The 16,662-nt window shown below is 42.4% G+C and overlaps 1 protein-coding gene and 2 non-coding genes across 3 annotated transcripts in view; all 3 read right to left on the bottom strand.

The window, feature by feature from the left end:
• LAPTM4B (lysosomal protein transmembrane 4 beta) overlaps nucleotides 1-16,662 on the bottom strand; it is a 77,218-nt gene that overhangs the window by 20,528 nt on the left and 40,028 nt on the right. The window contains exons 3-6 of the mRNA XM_066379196.1: nucleotides 14,699-14,772; nucleotides 13,902-14,024; nucleotides 8,496-8,594; nucleotides 1,261-1,356 (exon numbers count right to left, since the gene is read on the bottom strand). Coding sequence (XP_066235293.1) covers nucleotides 1,261-1,356; nucleotides 8,496-8,594; nucleotides 13,902-14,024; nucleotides 14,699-14,772 — 392 coding nt within the window. The remainder of the gene's footprint in view (nucleotides 1-1,260; nucleotides 1,357-8,495; nucleotides 8,595-13,901; nucleotides 14,025-14,698; nucleotides 14,773-16,662) is intronic.
• Nucleotides 2,727-2,823, bottom strand: LOC136401539 (Z30 small nucleolar RNA). The gene has a single exon (XR_010750569.1). It is a non-coding gene; the product is annotated as a Z30 small nucleolar RNA (small nucleolar RNA).
• On the bottom strand, nucleotides 2,826-2,932 carry LOC136401879 (U6 spliceosomal RNA). Its single transcript, XR_010750804.1, has one exon. It is a non-coding gene; the product is annotated as a U6 spliceosomal RNA (small nuclear RNA).

Raw genomic sequence — 16,662 nt, 5'->3', positions numbered from 1 at the left:
CAGGTTAAATTACCAGAACTTAAAAAACAAAGCCAACATAAAACTCCATTGTAGTGTAGAATCAACATATCATTTTTATTTACCCTTCATCTGTCCTACCCATTCTACTGCCTGCAATAGTATCCATTTCAACTCATCCCACACACTCACTGCCATCCTTTTCCTTAGCCACTCCTTGAACACGTCCCTGTATAGAGCACTGTGTCAGGCACTGTGCTAATGCAAAGGTGATGGACACACAGGGACACTAATACCTAAAGAACTTATACTTTTATTTTACCATGAGCCAGGCAGTTTAAAATAATTTACATAAGCCATGGCCGGCTGGCACAGTGGTAGAGCGTCGGCCTGACGTGCAGGAGTCCCAGGTTTGATTCCTGGCCAGGGCACACAGGAGAGGCGCCCATCGGCTTCTCTACCCCTCCCCCTCTCCTTCCTCTCTGTCTCTCTCTTCCCCTCCCACAGCCAAGGCTCTATTAGAGCAAAGTTGGCCCGGGCACTGAGGATGGCTCTGTGGCCTCTGCCTCAGGCGCTAGAATGGCTCTGGTTGCAACTGGCGACGCCCCAGATGGGCAGAGCATCGCCCCCTGGTGGGCATGCCAGGTGGATCCTGGTCGAGTGCATGCAGGAGTCTGTCTGACTGCCTTCCCATTTCCAACTTCAGAAAAATACAAAAAAAAAACAAAAAAAAAGAAAAGAAAAAAAAATCATTTACATAAAGTGCAGATGACTTCCAGGGCTCTACTAGTGAAGACATGTTTTCCAATCATATTTGAGAGGCTTAAAAATTTTAAATATGAACACCTAGTAACAGAGCAGAGATCATCTAAATTCTTTTATTAAGATTCTAATATGCAGGGCAAGTTTTAAAGACATAGTAACCTCTGTCATTCTTATTTCTCTACCTATCATACCACATTTCTAGGTTTAACTTCACATGTCAACTGATAAAGTGTAGTCATACTATGCAGAATTATATATAATGGTTTAACAGTTCAGGTTTAAGCACATAAATACAGAAAAGGTATATATTTTCTATCTGTAATATTGTAGTTTACAAAATAAACCAAAAGTTGAGCCATCTGGATTTCAATATACTTTAAGGAAAATGAAACATTTCATCCAACTATAAATCCTTTGATGACTAAGTAGCTCCTGAGTATGTTTTAACAACAGTAAAAATGTAGCCAACATTAAAACATTTAGAACCCATCACATAGTTGACGTGGGAAGATGTCCATAAGTTGACATGGCACCTACCGTAGTGTCATTGCTGGTAACATACACCAGCACATCAGAGGAGTTCCTGCCATTGATGTATCGGTAGCAGTTCCAAACGCAGCTAATCAAGAAACCCTGAAAGTGAGAAGTGATTATTATTAGATCTTTAATTTTCAAACTTCAGAGAATTTTAAATATCACCAAAGATAAAGCTGTATTATAAAACTTTCATTTACATAAATTATAAATGCACATATTGACTCTAGTAAACCAAAAAGACTTTAAAATTACAACTATTGGGAACAGACTCTAGGTAAGGAAATGGTGCCATGAGGAGGGCTCCCGATACCTCTCCCTGAAACCTCAACAAATTCAACAGCTAGAAACAGAAAAACAATCTCAGGAGCATCTGAAATACACATACATCAAAACAAAGGTACAACTGGGCGAAAAGGTGGCTGAATATATAATCCACTCTGAAGGAAATAAGATGGAGAACGAAGTATTCAGCTTTCCTCACTAACCTGAGCAAGGGCTGCTTTCACTTGGAACTGAAAGAAAGCGAGGGCTAGGGGCACAGAAAAAGCCAGGCTTGGGCAGAGACGTTCAAGCCAAGGAGAGAGTGTGCCTGCGGCTCAGCCCACGTGGAGCTAACACCAGCGGCAGACCCCAGCAGAGGTGGGCGAGCAGTTGCCTTGTTTACTCCCGGTATCCCACTTGGCAAGCGCGGGCAGTATGAGAGTGGATCCACCTGGCGCTTCGGGCATGGATGCCCGCGTTCCCGGACAGAGGGGCTGGGTCAGAGACTGTCAGTAGTGGCCCTCTGTATGGGCTGTGACCAGAGTTTCTGAATAATCCCAGCTTCCCAAACAACAGCACGTGGGAGGTGCACAAAAGCCAGCTTCCCTACACCCAGACCTGTCTGGGCGCGGCACTTCCACCAGCCATACAGGCAAACAAAGCACACTCCTGGGGAAGAGAACTGCGGAAGTGGTGGGGGGAAGGGCGTGCAGGCAGCTTGCAGACAGCCTCTGGAGAGCAGACCTGCGGAGTGCTGAGGCATACTAGACATGCCCGGAGGCTCATAGAAAGACACCTGAAAGGCATTTGGCTCCCAGCCCTGCCTGATTACGCTGGTGGCTCTGGCTGGCAAAGCCTTACCCAGAACCCTGCGTTGAATGGGGATAGAGGGAGGATTTGGCAGCTCTTAGAGCCTCTCCCTCTCCAGGCTGTGGCTGGGGCAACTTCACAGCTGGGTCCCCAGGTTGCTGGTTCAGGAAGGAGAGATTTGGGGAGAGGCTCCGGGAAAATGCACTCTCCTATTGTCGGAGCCTGCAAACGCTAAGCCCCGCCTACCAATGGGACTGAGAGAGTGCCACAGGGGCAGAACCTGGGGTACAGTGCCACTGGCCAAAAAGAGAAGAAAAAGGAAGATAACTTCTCAAAATCAAGAAAAATCCAGTCATTATAACTTTTTCCATTTTTTTTCTTGTATTTTTTTTTTTCAGCTCAGAGAGAAGATTAAGTGATCATACCCTGGTCAAAGCCAACACTGAAGCAATGGCAGTACCAGGTCAGACTAGACTTCACTCATCATTGCAATTAAAAATATGGAACACTTCATGAATTTGCGTGTCATCCTTGTGCAGGGGCCATGCTAATCTTCTCTGTATCGTTCCAATTTTAGTATATGTACTGCCGAAGCGAGCAATTTTCTTGTATTTTTTATCCTGAATTTTTTTTTCCGTCCACCTTGGTCATTTTATCCTTTTTCCGTTTTATTCTTTTCCTTTCATTTTGAACGTTATTACCCATAGGTGTTACATTTTCCATTCTTTTTTTTTTCTATGAGTGTTATATTCCAAAAAACTTAACTAAATTTTTTTTCTCTCTCTCTTTTTGTTTCTTCTTTTCTCTTTCACTTTTTCTCTCATTCGAATATCACCCACAACTATTAGGTACAGTAACTTTTTGGCAAAAGCTTTATTCTACCACACCACTACAGAAGGTAGTGAAGGTGGGGAGAGGAGAGGATGAGAGTGAAACAAGAAATTCTAAGAAAAGATAGTAGCAATTGCCAAACACATTTATTGCTCCAAAATTCACAGAGCAATTAACCCATTTCTCACATTCAAACTGTCTTTGAGATTTTTTTTTATTCTACATGATTATTTATGATTTTATTAAATCAATTTTTAAAAGGATATAGAGAATATAAATTTGCCAAACAATAAATAAAATTCATTAAAACATCTTAATGATGGCCTGACCAGGCGGTGGCACAGTGGATAGAGCGTTGGACTGGGATGCAGAGGACCCAGGTTTGAGACCCCGAGGTCGCCAGCCTGAGTGTGGGCTCATCTGGCTTCAGCAAAAAGCTCACCAGCTTGGACCCAAGGTCGCTGGCTTAAGCAAGGGGTTACTCGGTCTGCTGAAGGCCCGCAGTCAAGGCACATATGAGAAAGCAGTCAATGAACAACTAAGATTTTGCAATGAAAAACTGATGATTGACGCTTCTCATTTCTCTCCATTCCTATCTATCCCTCTCTCTGACTCTCTCTCTGTCCCTGTAAAAAAAAAAAAAAAAAACACAAAAAAACCCCCATCTAAATGATGAATATCTAAAAATGACACTTAAAATTAATGTACAGAATAAACATGCTAGAAATAAAGCCTGAGTTCATGGGAGATGTTTGAAGTATAAATTCTTTGCATTTTTACTTCAATCATCTGCAGTTGCATTAGACCTCAATAATTTAAAAATTCCTTTCCAGCTTTAAAATTCTTGAATTAAAAAAAGATTAAAGATGTAGAGAATTGGAACCCTCATACATTGCTGGTGGGAATGCAAAATGGTGCAGCTACTTTGGAAAACAGTTCCTCAAAAGGTTAAACAGTTACTACATGATCCAGCAATTCCATTCTAAGGTGTGTGTCCAAGAGAAATAAAAACATATGTCCACACAAAAACTTGAACACAACTGTTCACAGCAGCATTATTTACAATAGCCAAAAGAGTAAAAGCAATCAAACGTTGATCAACAAAAATTATTCATACAATAAAATATCATTCAGAAATAATAAAGAAATTCTCATGTGTGCTACATATAACATGGATGAACCTTGAAAACATAATTCTAAATTACTATAATTTTGAGAAATTACTGGCTTAAAGAATTTTTTTCTTCTGAGTTTCTGGGTATTTAGTTATCTATAAGATTTTTTCTTTTTTCCTAAAAAAAAAATCTGTATGCAGCCTGACCTGTGGTGGTGCAGTGGATAAAGCGTCGACCTGGAAATGCTGAGGTCGCCGGTTCGAAACCCTGGGCTTGCCTGGTCAAGGCACATATGGGAGTTGATGCTTCTAGCTCCTCCCCCCTTCTCTCTCTCTCTCTCTCTCCTCTCTCTCCCTCTCTCTCTCCTCTCTAAAAATGAATAAAAAAAAATCTGTTTGCATTTACTGTTCTGCTTAATTAATGAAAAGTCTAATCAAAGCCTGAGATATTTTTGTATGAAACCACTCACAAATGACCACATAATTATATAATTCTATTTATATGAAATATTCAGAATAGGAAAAAGATTTGTGGTGACCAGAGAGAGGTAGGGGGTGAGGTAAGGATGAATGGCACATGACAAAAATGTCCTAAATTACATTGTATAACCACAAAGCTGTGATTACACAACTCTGAATATACCACTGAATTGTATATATACTTTAAATGGGGCAATTTTATGATATTGAATTATATCTCAAAAAAGTTGTTTCAAAACTCAACAACAAACAAACAAACAATCCAATAAAAAAATGGGAAGAGGATATGAACAGACACTTCTCCCAGGAAGAAATACAAATGGCCAACAGATATATGAAAAGATGCTCATCTTCTTTAGCTATTAGAGAAATGCAAATCAAAACGGCAATGAGATACCACCTCACACCTGTTCGATTAGCTATTATTAGCAAGACAGGTAATAGCAAATGTTGGAGAGGTTGTGGAGAAAAAGGAACCCTCATTCACTGTTGGTGGGAATGTAAAGTAGTACAACCATTATGGAAGAAAGTATGGTGGTTCCTCAAAAAACTGAAAATAGAACTACCTTATGACCCAGCAATCCCTCTACTGGGTATATACCCTAAAAACTCAGAAACATTGATACGTAAAGACACATGCAGCCCCATGTTTATTGCAGCATTGTTCACAGTGGCCAGGACATAAAACAACCAAAAAGCCCATCAATAGATGACTGGATAAAGAAGATGTGGCACATATACACTATGGAATACTACTCAGCCATAAGAAATGATGACATCGGAACATTTATAGCAAAATGGTGGGATCTTGATAACATGATACGAAGCGAAATAAGTAAATCAGAAAAAACCAGGAACTGCATTATTCCATACGTAGGTGGGACATAAAAGTGAAACTAAGAGACATTGATAAGAGTGTGGTGGTTAGGGGGGGGGCGGGGAATGGGAGAGGGAAAGGGGGAGGGGGAGGGGCACAAAGAAAACAAGATAGAAGGTGACAGAGGACAATCTGACTTTGGGTGATGGGTATGCAACATAATTGAACGACAAGATAACCTGGACTTGTTATCTTTGAATATATGTATCCTGATTTATTGATGTCACCCCATTAAAAAAATAAAATTATTAAAAAAAAAAAAAAAGTTGTTTCATAAAAAAGGAGACTTTTTTTTTAAAGACAGAATTGGCTTGAGGTTTTCCAAACAGTACACTGCCAAGTCCTTGATTTTTTTTTTCTTTACAGAGACAGAGAGAGAGTCAGAAAGAGGAATAGACAAGGACAGACAGACAGGAACGGAGAGATGAGAAGCATCAATCATTAGTTTTTCGTTGCGCATTGCAACACCTTAGTTGTTCATTGATTGCTTTCTCATAGGTGTCTTGACCTTCAGCAGACCAAGTAACCCCTTGCTCGAGCCAGCGACTTTGGGTCCAAGCTGGTGAGCTTTGGCTCAAACCAGATGAGCCCGCGCTCAAGTTGGCGACCTTGAGGTCTCGAACCTGGGTCCTCTGAATCCCAGTCCGATGCTCTATCCACTGCGCCACTGCCTGGTCAGGCAAAAAAAGGAGACATTTAGGACAAAAAGAGTGCTTGTCAACCTTTGACAGGAGAGTGAGATAAAATATTCTGTCATATCCTACTCAGAATGCTGTCTCTTAAGTTGCATTCATAGTTGGTGGTGATTCCTTTCTTTTTTAAAATTTTATTTATAAAATTAAGTTCAACAGGGAGATATTGATTGATAAGAATACAAAAGTTTTAGATAAATGTTTCCATAGCATTTGAACTGTTGATTATGATGTATACCCATCACCCAAAGTCAAATCATTTTCCATCACTGTATATTTACTTCTTATATTTAAATTTTCTGTGATAATGTTAAGATGAAAATATGTTATGCCGCACTGGCCGGTTGGCTCAGCGGTAGAGCGTCGGCCTAGCGTGCGGAGGACCCGGGTTCGATTCCCGGCCAGGGCACACAGGAGAAGCGCCCATTTGCTTCTCCACCCCTCCGCCGCGCTTTCCTCTCTGTCTCTCTCTTCCCCTCCCGCAGCCAAGGCTCCATTGGAGCAAAGATGGCCCGGGTGCTGGGGATGGCTCTGTGGCCTCTGCCCCAGGCGCTAGAGTGGCTCTGGTCGCAATATGGCGACGCCCAGGATGGGCAGAGCATCGCCCCCTGGTGGGCAGAGCGTCGCCCCCTGGTGGGCGTGCCGGGTGGATCCCGGTCGGGCGCATGCGGGAGTCTGTCTGACTGTCTCTCCCTGTTTCCAGCTTCAGAAAAATGAAAAAAAAAAAAAAAAAAAAATGTTATGCCATTTTATAAAATGTTTCCTGAACAGCAATAATCTCAAACATTAATAATGGGAAAGAGAAAGATGGAAAGGGCATATTTCTTTTTTTCTTTTTTTACAGAGAAGGAGTCAGAGAGAGGAATAGATAGGGACAGACAGACAGGAACGGAGAGAAAATGGCATCAATCATCAGTTTTTTCTTGCGACACCTTAGTTGTTCATTGATTGCTGTCTCATATGTGCTTTAACCGTGGGCCTTCAACAGATCGAGTAACCCCTTGCTCAAGCTGGCGACCTCAGGGTCTCGAACCTGGATCCTCCACATCCCAGTCCGATGCTCTATTCACTGTGCCACCGACTGGTAAGGCAAAAGGGCATATTTCTTGAACAATGTACACAATATAATTTACTGAAATCTTCAGTTTACTCAACAATGCTATTGATTCTTTGTATAAAAAAGAAAAGCCCCAGACTTTTCAAGAATTTCAATACAAATGAGCCTGACCAGGCGGTGGCACAGTGGATAGTTTAGATTATTTAAAATAGGAACTCTTTCTGAAGGGAGGTGGGGTCTATAACAACATGTCTATAACTAACTGAAAAGTTAAATAGCAGAAAGGAAGTGCTGGTGTCTGGGACTTCACACGCCCTCAGTCACTCACTGAACAGTCCAACAAGAAGAAAACCTCTTGCCTGGTATCTCTAAAAACCCAATAATGTATTTCAGTGACTTTATTTCATATGTGACATTTCTCTAATCTGAAATAGAGAATTTCCCAAATACACTTGCATTGATGAATTACTTCCATCGTCTACGTATTTGCAGAACATCACCTATGTGAGAGAGTAAAGAGGTGCCAGGCCTTCACCGTGGGCAGCCAGATCTCTTTCAGGGACTACAACCTGCTGGATTTGCTGCTGACTAACCAGGCCCTGGCTGCCAGCCGCCTGGACCCGCTCTCCCTGCTCTCGGCCTATGTGGCTTGCCTCAGGGCCCAGACCTGGCTTCCTGGCCTCCCCCAAGTATGTGAACCTCCCCATCAATGGCAACGGGCAGCAGTGAGGGCTTGTGGCACCCTCAGCTGAAGGCAGGGGCTGCCTGAATCCCCTTCCCCAGGACCAATAAAATTTCCAAGAGAAAAACAAACAAATTACAAACATCATAATAAATGTTACAGCATATAATATATACTACACATAATGCATAACATTGCATTAATTTATTCTCGTCCTAACAGATTTTGGAATAACCCTTGACTAGCCTGTGGAAAGATGGTTAGTGTTTCTTTCTCACATAGCTAAGAGAAAGAACGGACCTGTCGGTAAATCAAAAAGCAGTTCAGATATCTAAAGCAAGAGAATGAGCTAACTGAAGTTTGTTTACTTCTTTGGCATTCGTGAATATATTTAATAATATTTAGAGAATTAGTAAAATCTTCATTCTTACCTTGAAAGTCAAGATAATGCCGATAAAGAGAAGAATAATAAGAACCAAACAGGTAGAATTCAGTGACATGATATCATCTTTGTAGGGAAAATCAAGAGGCTGCAAAAGAAAAGTGTTTCATTAGCACATCTCAATAATCATTAAGGATTAAAGTCCCTAGATATTAATGATGTGGACTTTTCAGAAAATAATTAAAGTAGATAGCTTTTAAAGACCCTACAGAGCCTAACCAGGTGGTGGCACAGTGGATAGAGCATTGGACTGGGATGCCGAGGACCCAGGTTCGAGACCCCGAGGTCGCCAGCGTGAGCGCGGGCTCATCTGGTTTGAGCAAAGCTCACCAGCTTGGACTCAAGGTCGCTGGCTCGCGCAAGGGGTTACTCAGTCTGCTGGGGGCCCGCGGTCAGGGCACATGTGAGAGAGCAATCAATGAACAACTAAGGTGTTGCAATGAGCAACGAAAAACTAATGATTGATGCTTCTCATCTCTCCGTTCCTGTCTGTCTGTCCCTCTCTCTGACTCTGTAAAAGAAAATAAAAGTGTCTGTTTAAAAAAAAAAAAAAAAAAGACCTTACAGAATTTTTAGCCTAACTCTACTAGTGAAAAAGCTACAAACAGTGTAATAAAGAGAGGCTAGTCTGTTCATAATTCAGACAATAACTCTCAAAAAGAAAAATCAGAGGAAGATTCATGAGTGAGACCTGAAAACATATCTTTGCCCTTCTGTTACACACAAAGCTAAAAGGCCTGACCTGCGGCAGCACAGTGGAGAAGGTGTAGATCTGGAATGCTCAAGTCCCCCGTGGGAGACCCCTGGCTTACCAGGTCACACGGCACATATGAGAAGCTAAGCATCAACTTGCTTCCTGCTCCCCCCACCCCGACTTTCTCCCTCTTCTCTCTAAAATTAACAATAAAATCTTTATAAAAAAGGGGGGGGGGCAAAAAATGCTAGAAGGCAGCAATCTTTGTACACCTCTGCCATTTGGATTTCCTACAAACTATGGATCATTCTAAAGAGCTTCTGCAGGACAAGGGGGAGAAACCTATTAAAATAGTGTCTTCCTTATACAAAGCATTTCTGTTGAGCTACTTCTCAAAGAGCAGAATCTTTTGTAAGAGTAGGTATTTACAGCATTGAAAAAATTATCAAGTTCTACCGTATGATCATATTGATTAACTACCCAGGTCAAAGGAAACCTTTGTACAAACATCAAAATCTGCTACTATGCTTAGTGGGAGAGACAGAGCTTCACCATTAACACCTGCATGGCCCCAAGTGAAGCCCTCCATTGAACAGGCCTAGGTAAGGGTGCAGGTAGGAAGCCCTTTTTTCTCTTGTTCATCAGCCAATACTACGTGTTTGGATTCCACATTAGCAGTATTCTGAGATACAACACAGAAGTTCCGAATGTTAAGGGAGAACATAGAGAAAACTCGTGACTTGTGCTTGGCTCCTCCTCCCCAGGGTGAGCTTCTCTCAGTGATTTTTAGTCTCCGTTCACTTTGGGCAAAATATCTAAGAAATAAAATCTAGGTTATTCTTTGTGATTAGCTCATGGAAACTGGTCCCTTTTCCTTGGAGCCTGGAGGGTTTTTGAGTACTAATCTTAAAAAGTAAGAATAAAACCAGCTGCTTTTCACAAGGCCAACACAAAATCTTATTATTTCTGTGTCTAATAAAAAGACAGGGCGATTAAAGAGGAAGTATGTGACTCTTTCCATAAAGATCTTTATACTCATTCCCCTAGGAAAACGAAGCTGGCGTCTATGTCCAGCTGAGCCCCATAAAAAACACAGGCACAGCTTATTTTAACTGCATTTTACAAGCCTCCACATAAGCAGAAAAGGCATTAGTGGGTGCTTTCTTAGGTAAGTTTCTCCCGACTCATTCTATCTCAAGTTGTCCACAAGGGTCTCAACATCAATGTCAGTGGCTCCTTTTTTTTTTGGTGACTGAGACAGAGAAAGAAGACAGAGAAAGGGACAGATAGGGACAGACAGGCAGGAAGGGAGAGAGATGAGAAGCATAAACTTTTCGTTGCAGCTCCTAAGTTGTTGAGTGATTGTTTTCTCATATGTGCCTTGACCAGGGGGGCTTACAGCAGAGCAAGTGACCCCTTGCTCAAGCCAGCGACCCTGGGGTCATGTTTATGATCCCATGCTCAAGCCAGCAATACTGCAGTCAAGCTGGTGAGCCCACACTCAAGCCAGAGACCTTGGTTCCAAACTTGGGTCCTGCATGTCGCAGTATGAACTCTATCCATTGCGCCACTGCCTGGTCAGGCAACATTGGTGGCTCTTTAACAATGCTTTCATTATTGTCTCTTAGGCACTGTGACATCTGTAGGCCTCACTCTTTAAGTAGAGTGGTCTTTAAATAGAACATATTCACTTGTTTTATTTGATAATTACAAATAAAAGTAGGTGATGACTTTTTTTTAAACTGATATTGGAATTATTGTCAGCATTACCAATATTACCTTACTAACAGTGGTTCTAAAGCAGCAGTGACTGAACAGTGTGGGGCACAACAAAGAGTCTAGATAGTATTCACAGTGCTCTAAACACCTGCCTACATGTTGGGCTCTCCGCTCCTATTGATAAATTTCTGCAACATACTCAACACCACCCCTTTCCAGTCCCTTCTCATGACAAGCTCTGTGGAGATTTCAGAACTCCAGCATCAAATCATCATTACAGAGTGAAAACACATCTTTAAAGACAGAATTCTGGGTCCCTGCACGTGTAGGTCATGGAGCGGCCTTCCCGGAGGTCTGTCTCCTCAGCAAATAGGCTCCATGACCTGGGGCCGGGTTCCCACCCCCATGAGGGTGCTCAGGCTCATGAGGGGTCCACGTGGAGGTTTCCCTGAGCCCACAAACAAGCCCGAGCACCGCAGCCCTCCGCTGCAGCGGCTCCCTGACACCACTTCCAGTACCAGCTCCCGCATAAGTGCAGAGCCCCCGCCACCCTGGTCTCCCCAGGTCTGCCGGGTCACTGGTGAGAGAGCTGCTTCTTGGGGGAAGTCCACTCTCCTGTTCACGGCCACAATGTTGGAGTCCCCGGCACACCCGGAATCTCCCCAGGCCTCCAGCAGCACTATCCCTGGGACCTGGCTCGGGAGCCATCAGGAGGCAGCCAGGCCCCGTCCTGAGTGGCCACCACTAGCCACCCGACTTCCAGAGGCAAGAGGCTCTTTAGAGTCCCACCCCCCACTCCTCCCTTCCCTTCCCCCTCCTCACCCCACCGCACCGACTAGACAGGCAAAAGAAGTCTGGTTCTTTTACAACAAAACTACAAAATACCACAAAGGCAGGTGAGAGAGCCCTGCTCTTCCCTACCCAAGCCACACGCGAGCCTTCCTGATACCCCATAACCATGTGCCTTGCACCAAGTGGAAAATAAACAAGCAGCCCACATACAGACATACATACAGATAGAGGATTCTGTACAACCTGATGGTCATATATATAAACCTCATGTACCTCCTTGTGGGATACAAGGGATAACATAAATTTAGCACATGGGAAATACATAAAAATTTTCTTTTTTTTTTTAACAGAGACAGAGAGATAGAGAGAGAGAGATAGACAGGGACGGACAGACAGGAACGGAGAGATGAGAAGCATCAATCATTAGTTTTTCGTTGCGCATTGTGACACCTTAGTTGTTCATTGATTGCTTTCTCATATGTGCCTTGACCGCAGGCCTTCAGCAGACCGAGTAACCCCTTGCTTGAGCCAGCAACCTTGGGTCCAAGCTGGTGAGCTTTTGCTCAAACCAGATGAGCCCACGCTCAAGCTGGCGACCTTGGAGTCTCGAACCTGGGTCCTTCCGCATCCCAGTCCGACGCTCTATCCATTGCACCACCGCCTGGTCAGGCCAAAAATTTTCTTGACACAACCTTCTACCAAAACATGGACCAGTTTTCAAAAACAAAGAGAAGCTATTACTAACAATAATGGCATCCACAACAACTCAGAAACTTTTAAGGAGCTAAACACTGGAGGTTTTTCCTTCTAGGCCTGCTGAGTCCCAGTTACTGATCTGGGATGAGTCCGTAGGATCACAAACTGCTGCTGCCACATTTCCTTCTCTCCCTCCAGCCCCTCCTTGCCTCCTGAACTTTTAAAACTTCACTGTTACATCCAATTCCAGTCTCGTCTCTTCGTCTCAGAACCCTGATCTTTTCCCCCTGCTCTGAAATTATCAAAATCTCCGAAGAGTGGCCCTGGCCGGTTTGCTCAGTGGTAGAGCGTCAGCCTGGCGTGCAGGAGTCCTGGGTTCGATTCCTGGCCAGGGCACACAGGAGAAGCGCCCATCTGCTTCTCCACCCCTCCCCCTCTCCTTCCTCTCTGTCTCTCTCTTCTCCTCCCACAGCCAAGACTCCACTGGAACAAAGTTTGCCTGGGCGCTGAGGATGGCTCTGTGGCCTCTGCCTCAGGCACTAGAATGGCTCTGATTGCGGCAGACCAACGCCCCAAGATGGGCAGAGCATCTCCCCCTGGTGGGCATGCCGGTGGATACCGGTCGGACGCATACGTTGCCAGTCTGACTGCCTCCCCGTTTCCAACTTCAGAAAAATACAAAAAAAAAAAAAAAAAAAAAAAAAATCTCCAGAGTTAGCATTCTCTCCATTTAAAACATTCTAACATTTTGAAGAAAATTTTAAGACACAGTCACAGTTTAAACACAAACATTAAAAATGTAAAGGATTCTAATCTCATACCTTCCACAAACAACTTAATACCAACATTCACACATGTGGTTACCAAGGACATTCAGAAAACCAGTTCCAAAAAAAAAAAAAAAATGCCTGGGAAAGAAAGCATTCTGTGGCCAAATAAGTTTGTGATGTAGCATGCAGCAGAGTTCCACCTTCCCCATAGAAGAGCAAAGGCACAGCTATCTCTTGCTGATAACAGGACAAATTGCGTTTTACAAGAATTAGACAATTAGTAACTGGGTTATATGTTAGGTAAGTGCATCTATAACATCATCACAGCCACCAACTTATCTCAAGAGGTTATGCTGTTTCAAAAAGCACTCTATGGCTCTGGTCGCAACATGGTGATGCCCCGGAGGGGCAGAGCATCGCCCCCTGGTGGGCAGAGCATCGCCCCTGGTAGGCGTGTCGGGTGGATCCCGGTCGGGCGCATGCGGGAGTCTGTCTGACTGTCTCTCCCTGTTTCCAGCTTCAGAAAAATGGAAGAAAAAAAAAAAAAAGCACTCTAACAAACCAAAAATCTTCAAGATAACATTCAAAAATCTACTCACCAACTCAGCTGCAAGTTTAGAGTCTACAAATTAATATGTGCGCATGTCTATCTGAATACCTCCATATCCCTTACTTAAGCAGGGTTCCCTCAGGAAGAGAAGCAGTAACTGGGGCGGCCACATACCAGCTGTCGTATGTATTCCTGCACGGAGTTTGGATAAACAAGCACAGTGACTGCAACCAAGGTGTTCAGGGCAAAATCAAAGATCTGGTAACAGAAGAATGGGATGATCCAGGCAGCATGTTGCTAAATATAAGAGAAAATATGATAGTAATGTTAATGTGTTCAATATTACAAAACATTATTTCTTTTAAGTCAGAGAGATCTTTTCTTAATCTGAAGGGAAATTCATTAAACTGGGCTGCGATGGCAACTGGTACATATTTATAGCCAAAGACTATATTGGTTTTCCTAGTACTACATAATAATAATATCTTTAAATTTCCAAACATTCTTACAGAACACTGAGAATAGTTACATATTACTCCTCACAGCGAGCTGTACATATTGCACATAGAAGTGATAAAGACCACGCTTCTTTCATTTCTTTTCTTAAACAAAGAAAAAAATCAAAATTTTAATACATGCTCATGAGGAATTGAGGCAACATTGGGCATACGATGACATTTGGGACAACATAGAAAAGGGGGGAATGAGGTATTAAATTTCAGAAGTGAGAATGAGTTATTTACAGTTTGTTGAGAAAGAACTGAACCACATGGTAGGCAAATTCTTGTCAGGCAACTCAGAAACAATGAGGCATAGGGGATGTCTAGCTAACAGGCCCCTGGCCTGAAGCCCTTTTACTTACTATACTTAAACTCAAATTAGGCTAAGGCAACACTGTAAGATTCTCTTTCTAGAGTAGGTTTTTCTGTCTGAATCTCTTGAAGGCCCAGCATACTTTCAAAGCTGCTTACCTTGTATGCTCCGTAAGTAGCCATCGCACAGATCAGGATCATGAGAAGAGAAATGGCGATAGCGATGCACATGTCTGCCAAAGGTGAAAAAACAAATTAGTAGATCTGTTGTTTAAACATTTTTATAGTCTCTCCTCAAAGGCATTTTGTTTATAAACCACTTATAAGTGAGAACTTCATGCTAAGTAAAGCCCAGAGTTCTTTTGGAATGTGACAAGATGATAGGTAAGGAAAGTCAGTGCTCAAAAGATGTTCTCCCTAAATCATATAAATACCTACAGAAAAAAGACGGATTTACTCTACATTTATTTCATAAATGGGAAAGTGATATTGGTTACAGATAAAAGCTGGCCCTCTGGTCCACTGCATTATATATATAATAAAATAGGGTTGTTTTTTTTAACATAGAGGTGTCTAATTTGTATTTTATAAACTCATATGTATCTCAGGCCCCTACTGAAACCCTCCACTGACTTCCCATCTCATTTAATATAAAATCTCAGTTTCTTATCATGGCCTCATGTCTCCGCTTATTCTAAAGCAGGTATACTTCTCCCATCTCGTCTGACCTCATCCCACACTCTCTTGCTCACTATAATCCAGTCATGCCATTTGGATCATTAAACACAGCAAGATCACCCTACCTTATGGCAGTTCCCACCGACTAGAAACATCACTCGTATTTTCACATGACTAGCTCTGCCTTTTTAAATTTTCCTTTTTTATTAATTTTTAGAGAGGAGAGAGAATGAGAGAGAGAGAGAGAGAGAGAGAGAGAGAAGGGGGAGGGAGGAGCAGGAAGCATCAACTCCCATATGTGCCTTGACCAGGCAAGCCCAGGGTTTTGAATCAAGGACCTCAGTGTTCCAGGTCGATGCTTTATCCACTGTGCCACCACAGGTCAAGCTAGCTCTGCCTTTTTAACCATGCAAGTTTCAGCTAATGTCGACACTTCAAGATAGCATCCCTCCCAGTCACTCCCACATTACTATTGTATTTTTTTAATGGCACAAGCCACTATTATCTTATTCGTGCTTGTACTGTCTCTCTCTCTCTGCCAGAGGAACCCTCCTGAGGGAAAGGACTTTCACAACTACAACCCCAACACTGAGAAGGGGACAGATACAGGAGCTACTAGCCACATGTGGACACTGAGCATTTAAAACGAGGTCAATCTGAATTGAGATGTGCTGTAGGATTAAATAAACTCCATATTTCAAGGACATAGTACAAAACAAGAATGTAAAATATCCCACTAATAATTTTTATGCTGATTACATGCTGAAATATTTTAGATATACTGAGTTAAATAAGATATAGTATTAAAGTTAATCTCACTTGTTTCTCTTTACCATGTTTAATGTGGCTACTAGAAAATTTAAAATTACATCTGGGCTTACATTATTTTTCTTATTGAACATGCTGATATAGAACAATATTTATATCACGGTAGGTTTTATTCAAGAGGTCATATTACCATATCTTTAGAAAATTCTGATTAGAAGTATGGCATGACTGGGTTTAAGACGCAGTTTCTACAGGTAATGTGTGGGGTTATCACCAACTAGGAGAGCACAAAACCCATGCAATAAAATTTCTGTGTAGTGCCGACAATTTCCAAAGCATTTCACAGATACCTCACTTAGTCTTTCTAACTCTGAGGTAGATGTTATTGGTCCCATGGAACAGATTATGAAACTAGGGTTCAGAGGTTATGTAACTTGTTGAGAGCATTTGCACAAAAGGCTGAACTATGACTAATCCTGCTCTTATGATTTCAATCTCTGCTTCTTTTTACTATACTTGCTGCTTCTACTTAAGCTTTGAATAGTGATCATGAACCAACCTGAGCTGCCACTTTTTACAGGTTATTTCTCCAAAGGAAAGTATTCTAGTTATAGAACCATCCTCTGTATCCTCAGTTTCAGAGATAAGAGAACCTTTTGAGCAGGAGGTTTACAAAC

This window comes from Saccopteryx leptura, chromosome 3, assembly GCF_036850995.1.
Source record: "Saccopteryx leptura isolate mSacLep1 chromosome 3, mSacLep1_pri_phased_curated, whole genome shotgun sequence".
Lineage (NCBI taxonomy): Eukaryota > Metazoa > Chordata > Mammalia > Chiroptera > Emballonuridae > Saccopteryx > Saccopteryx leptura.
The sequence above is the reverse complement of the archived record's forward strand: the minus strand, read 5'-3'. Positions and strand labels throughout refer to the sequence as shown.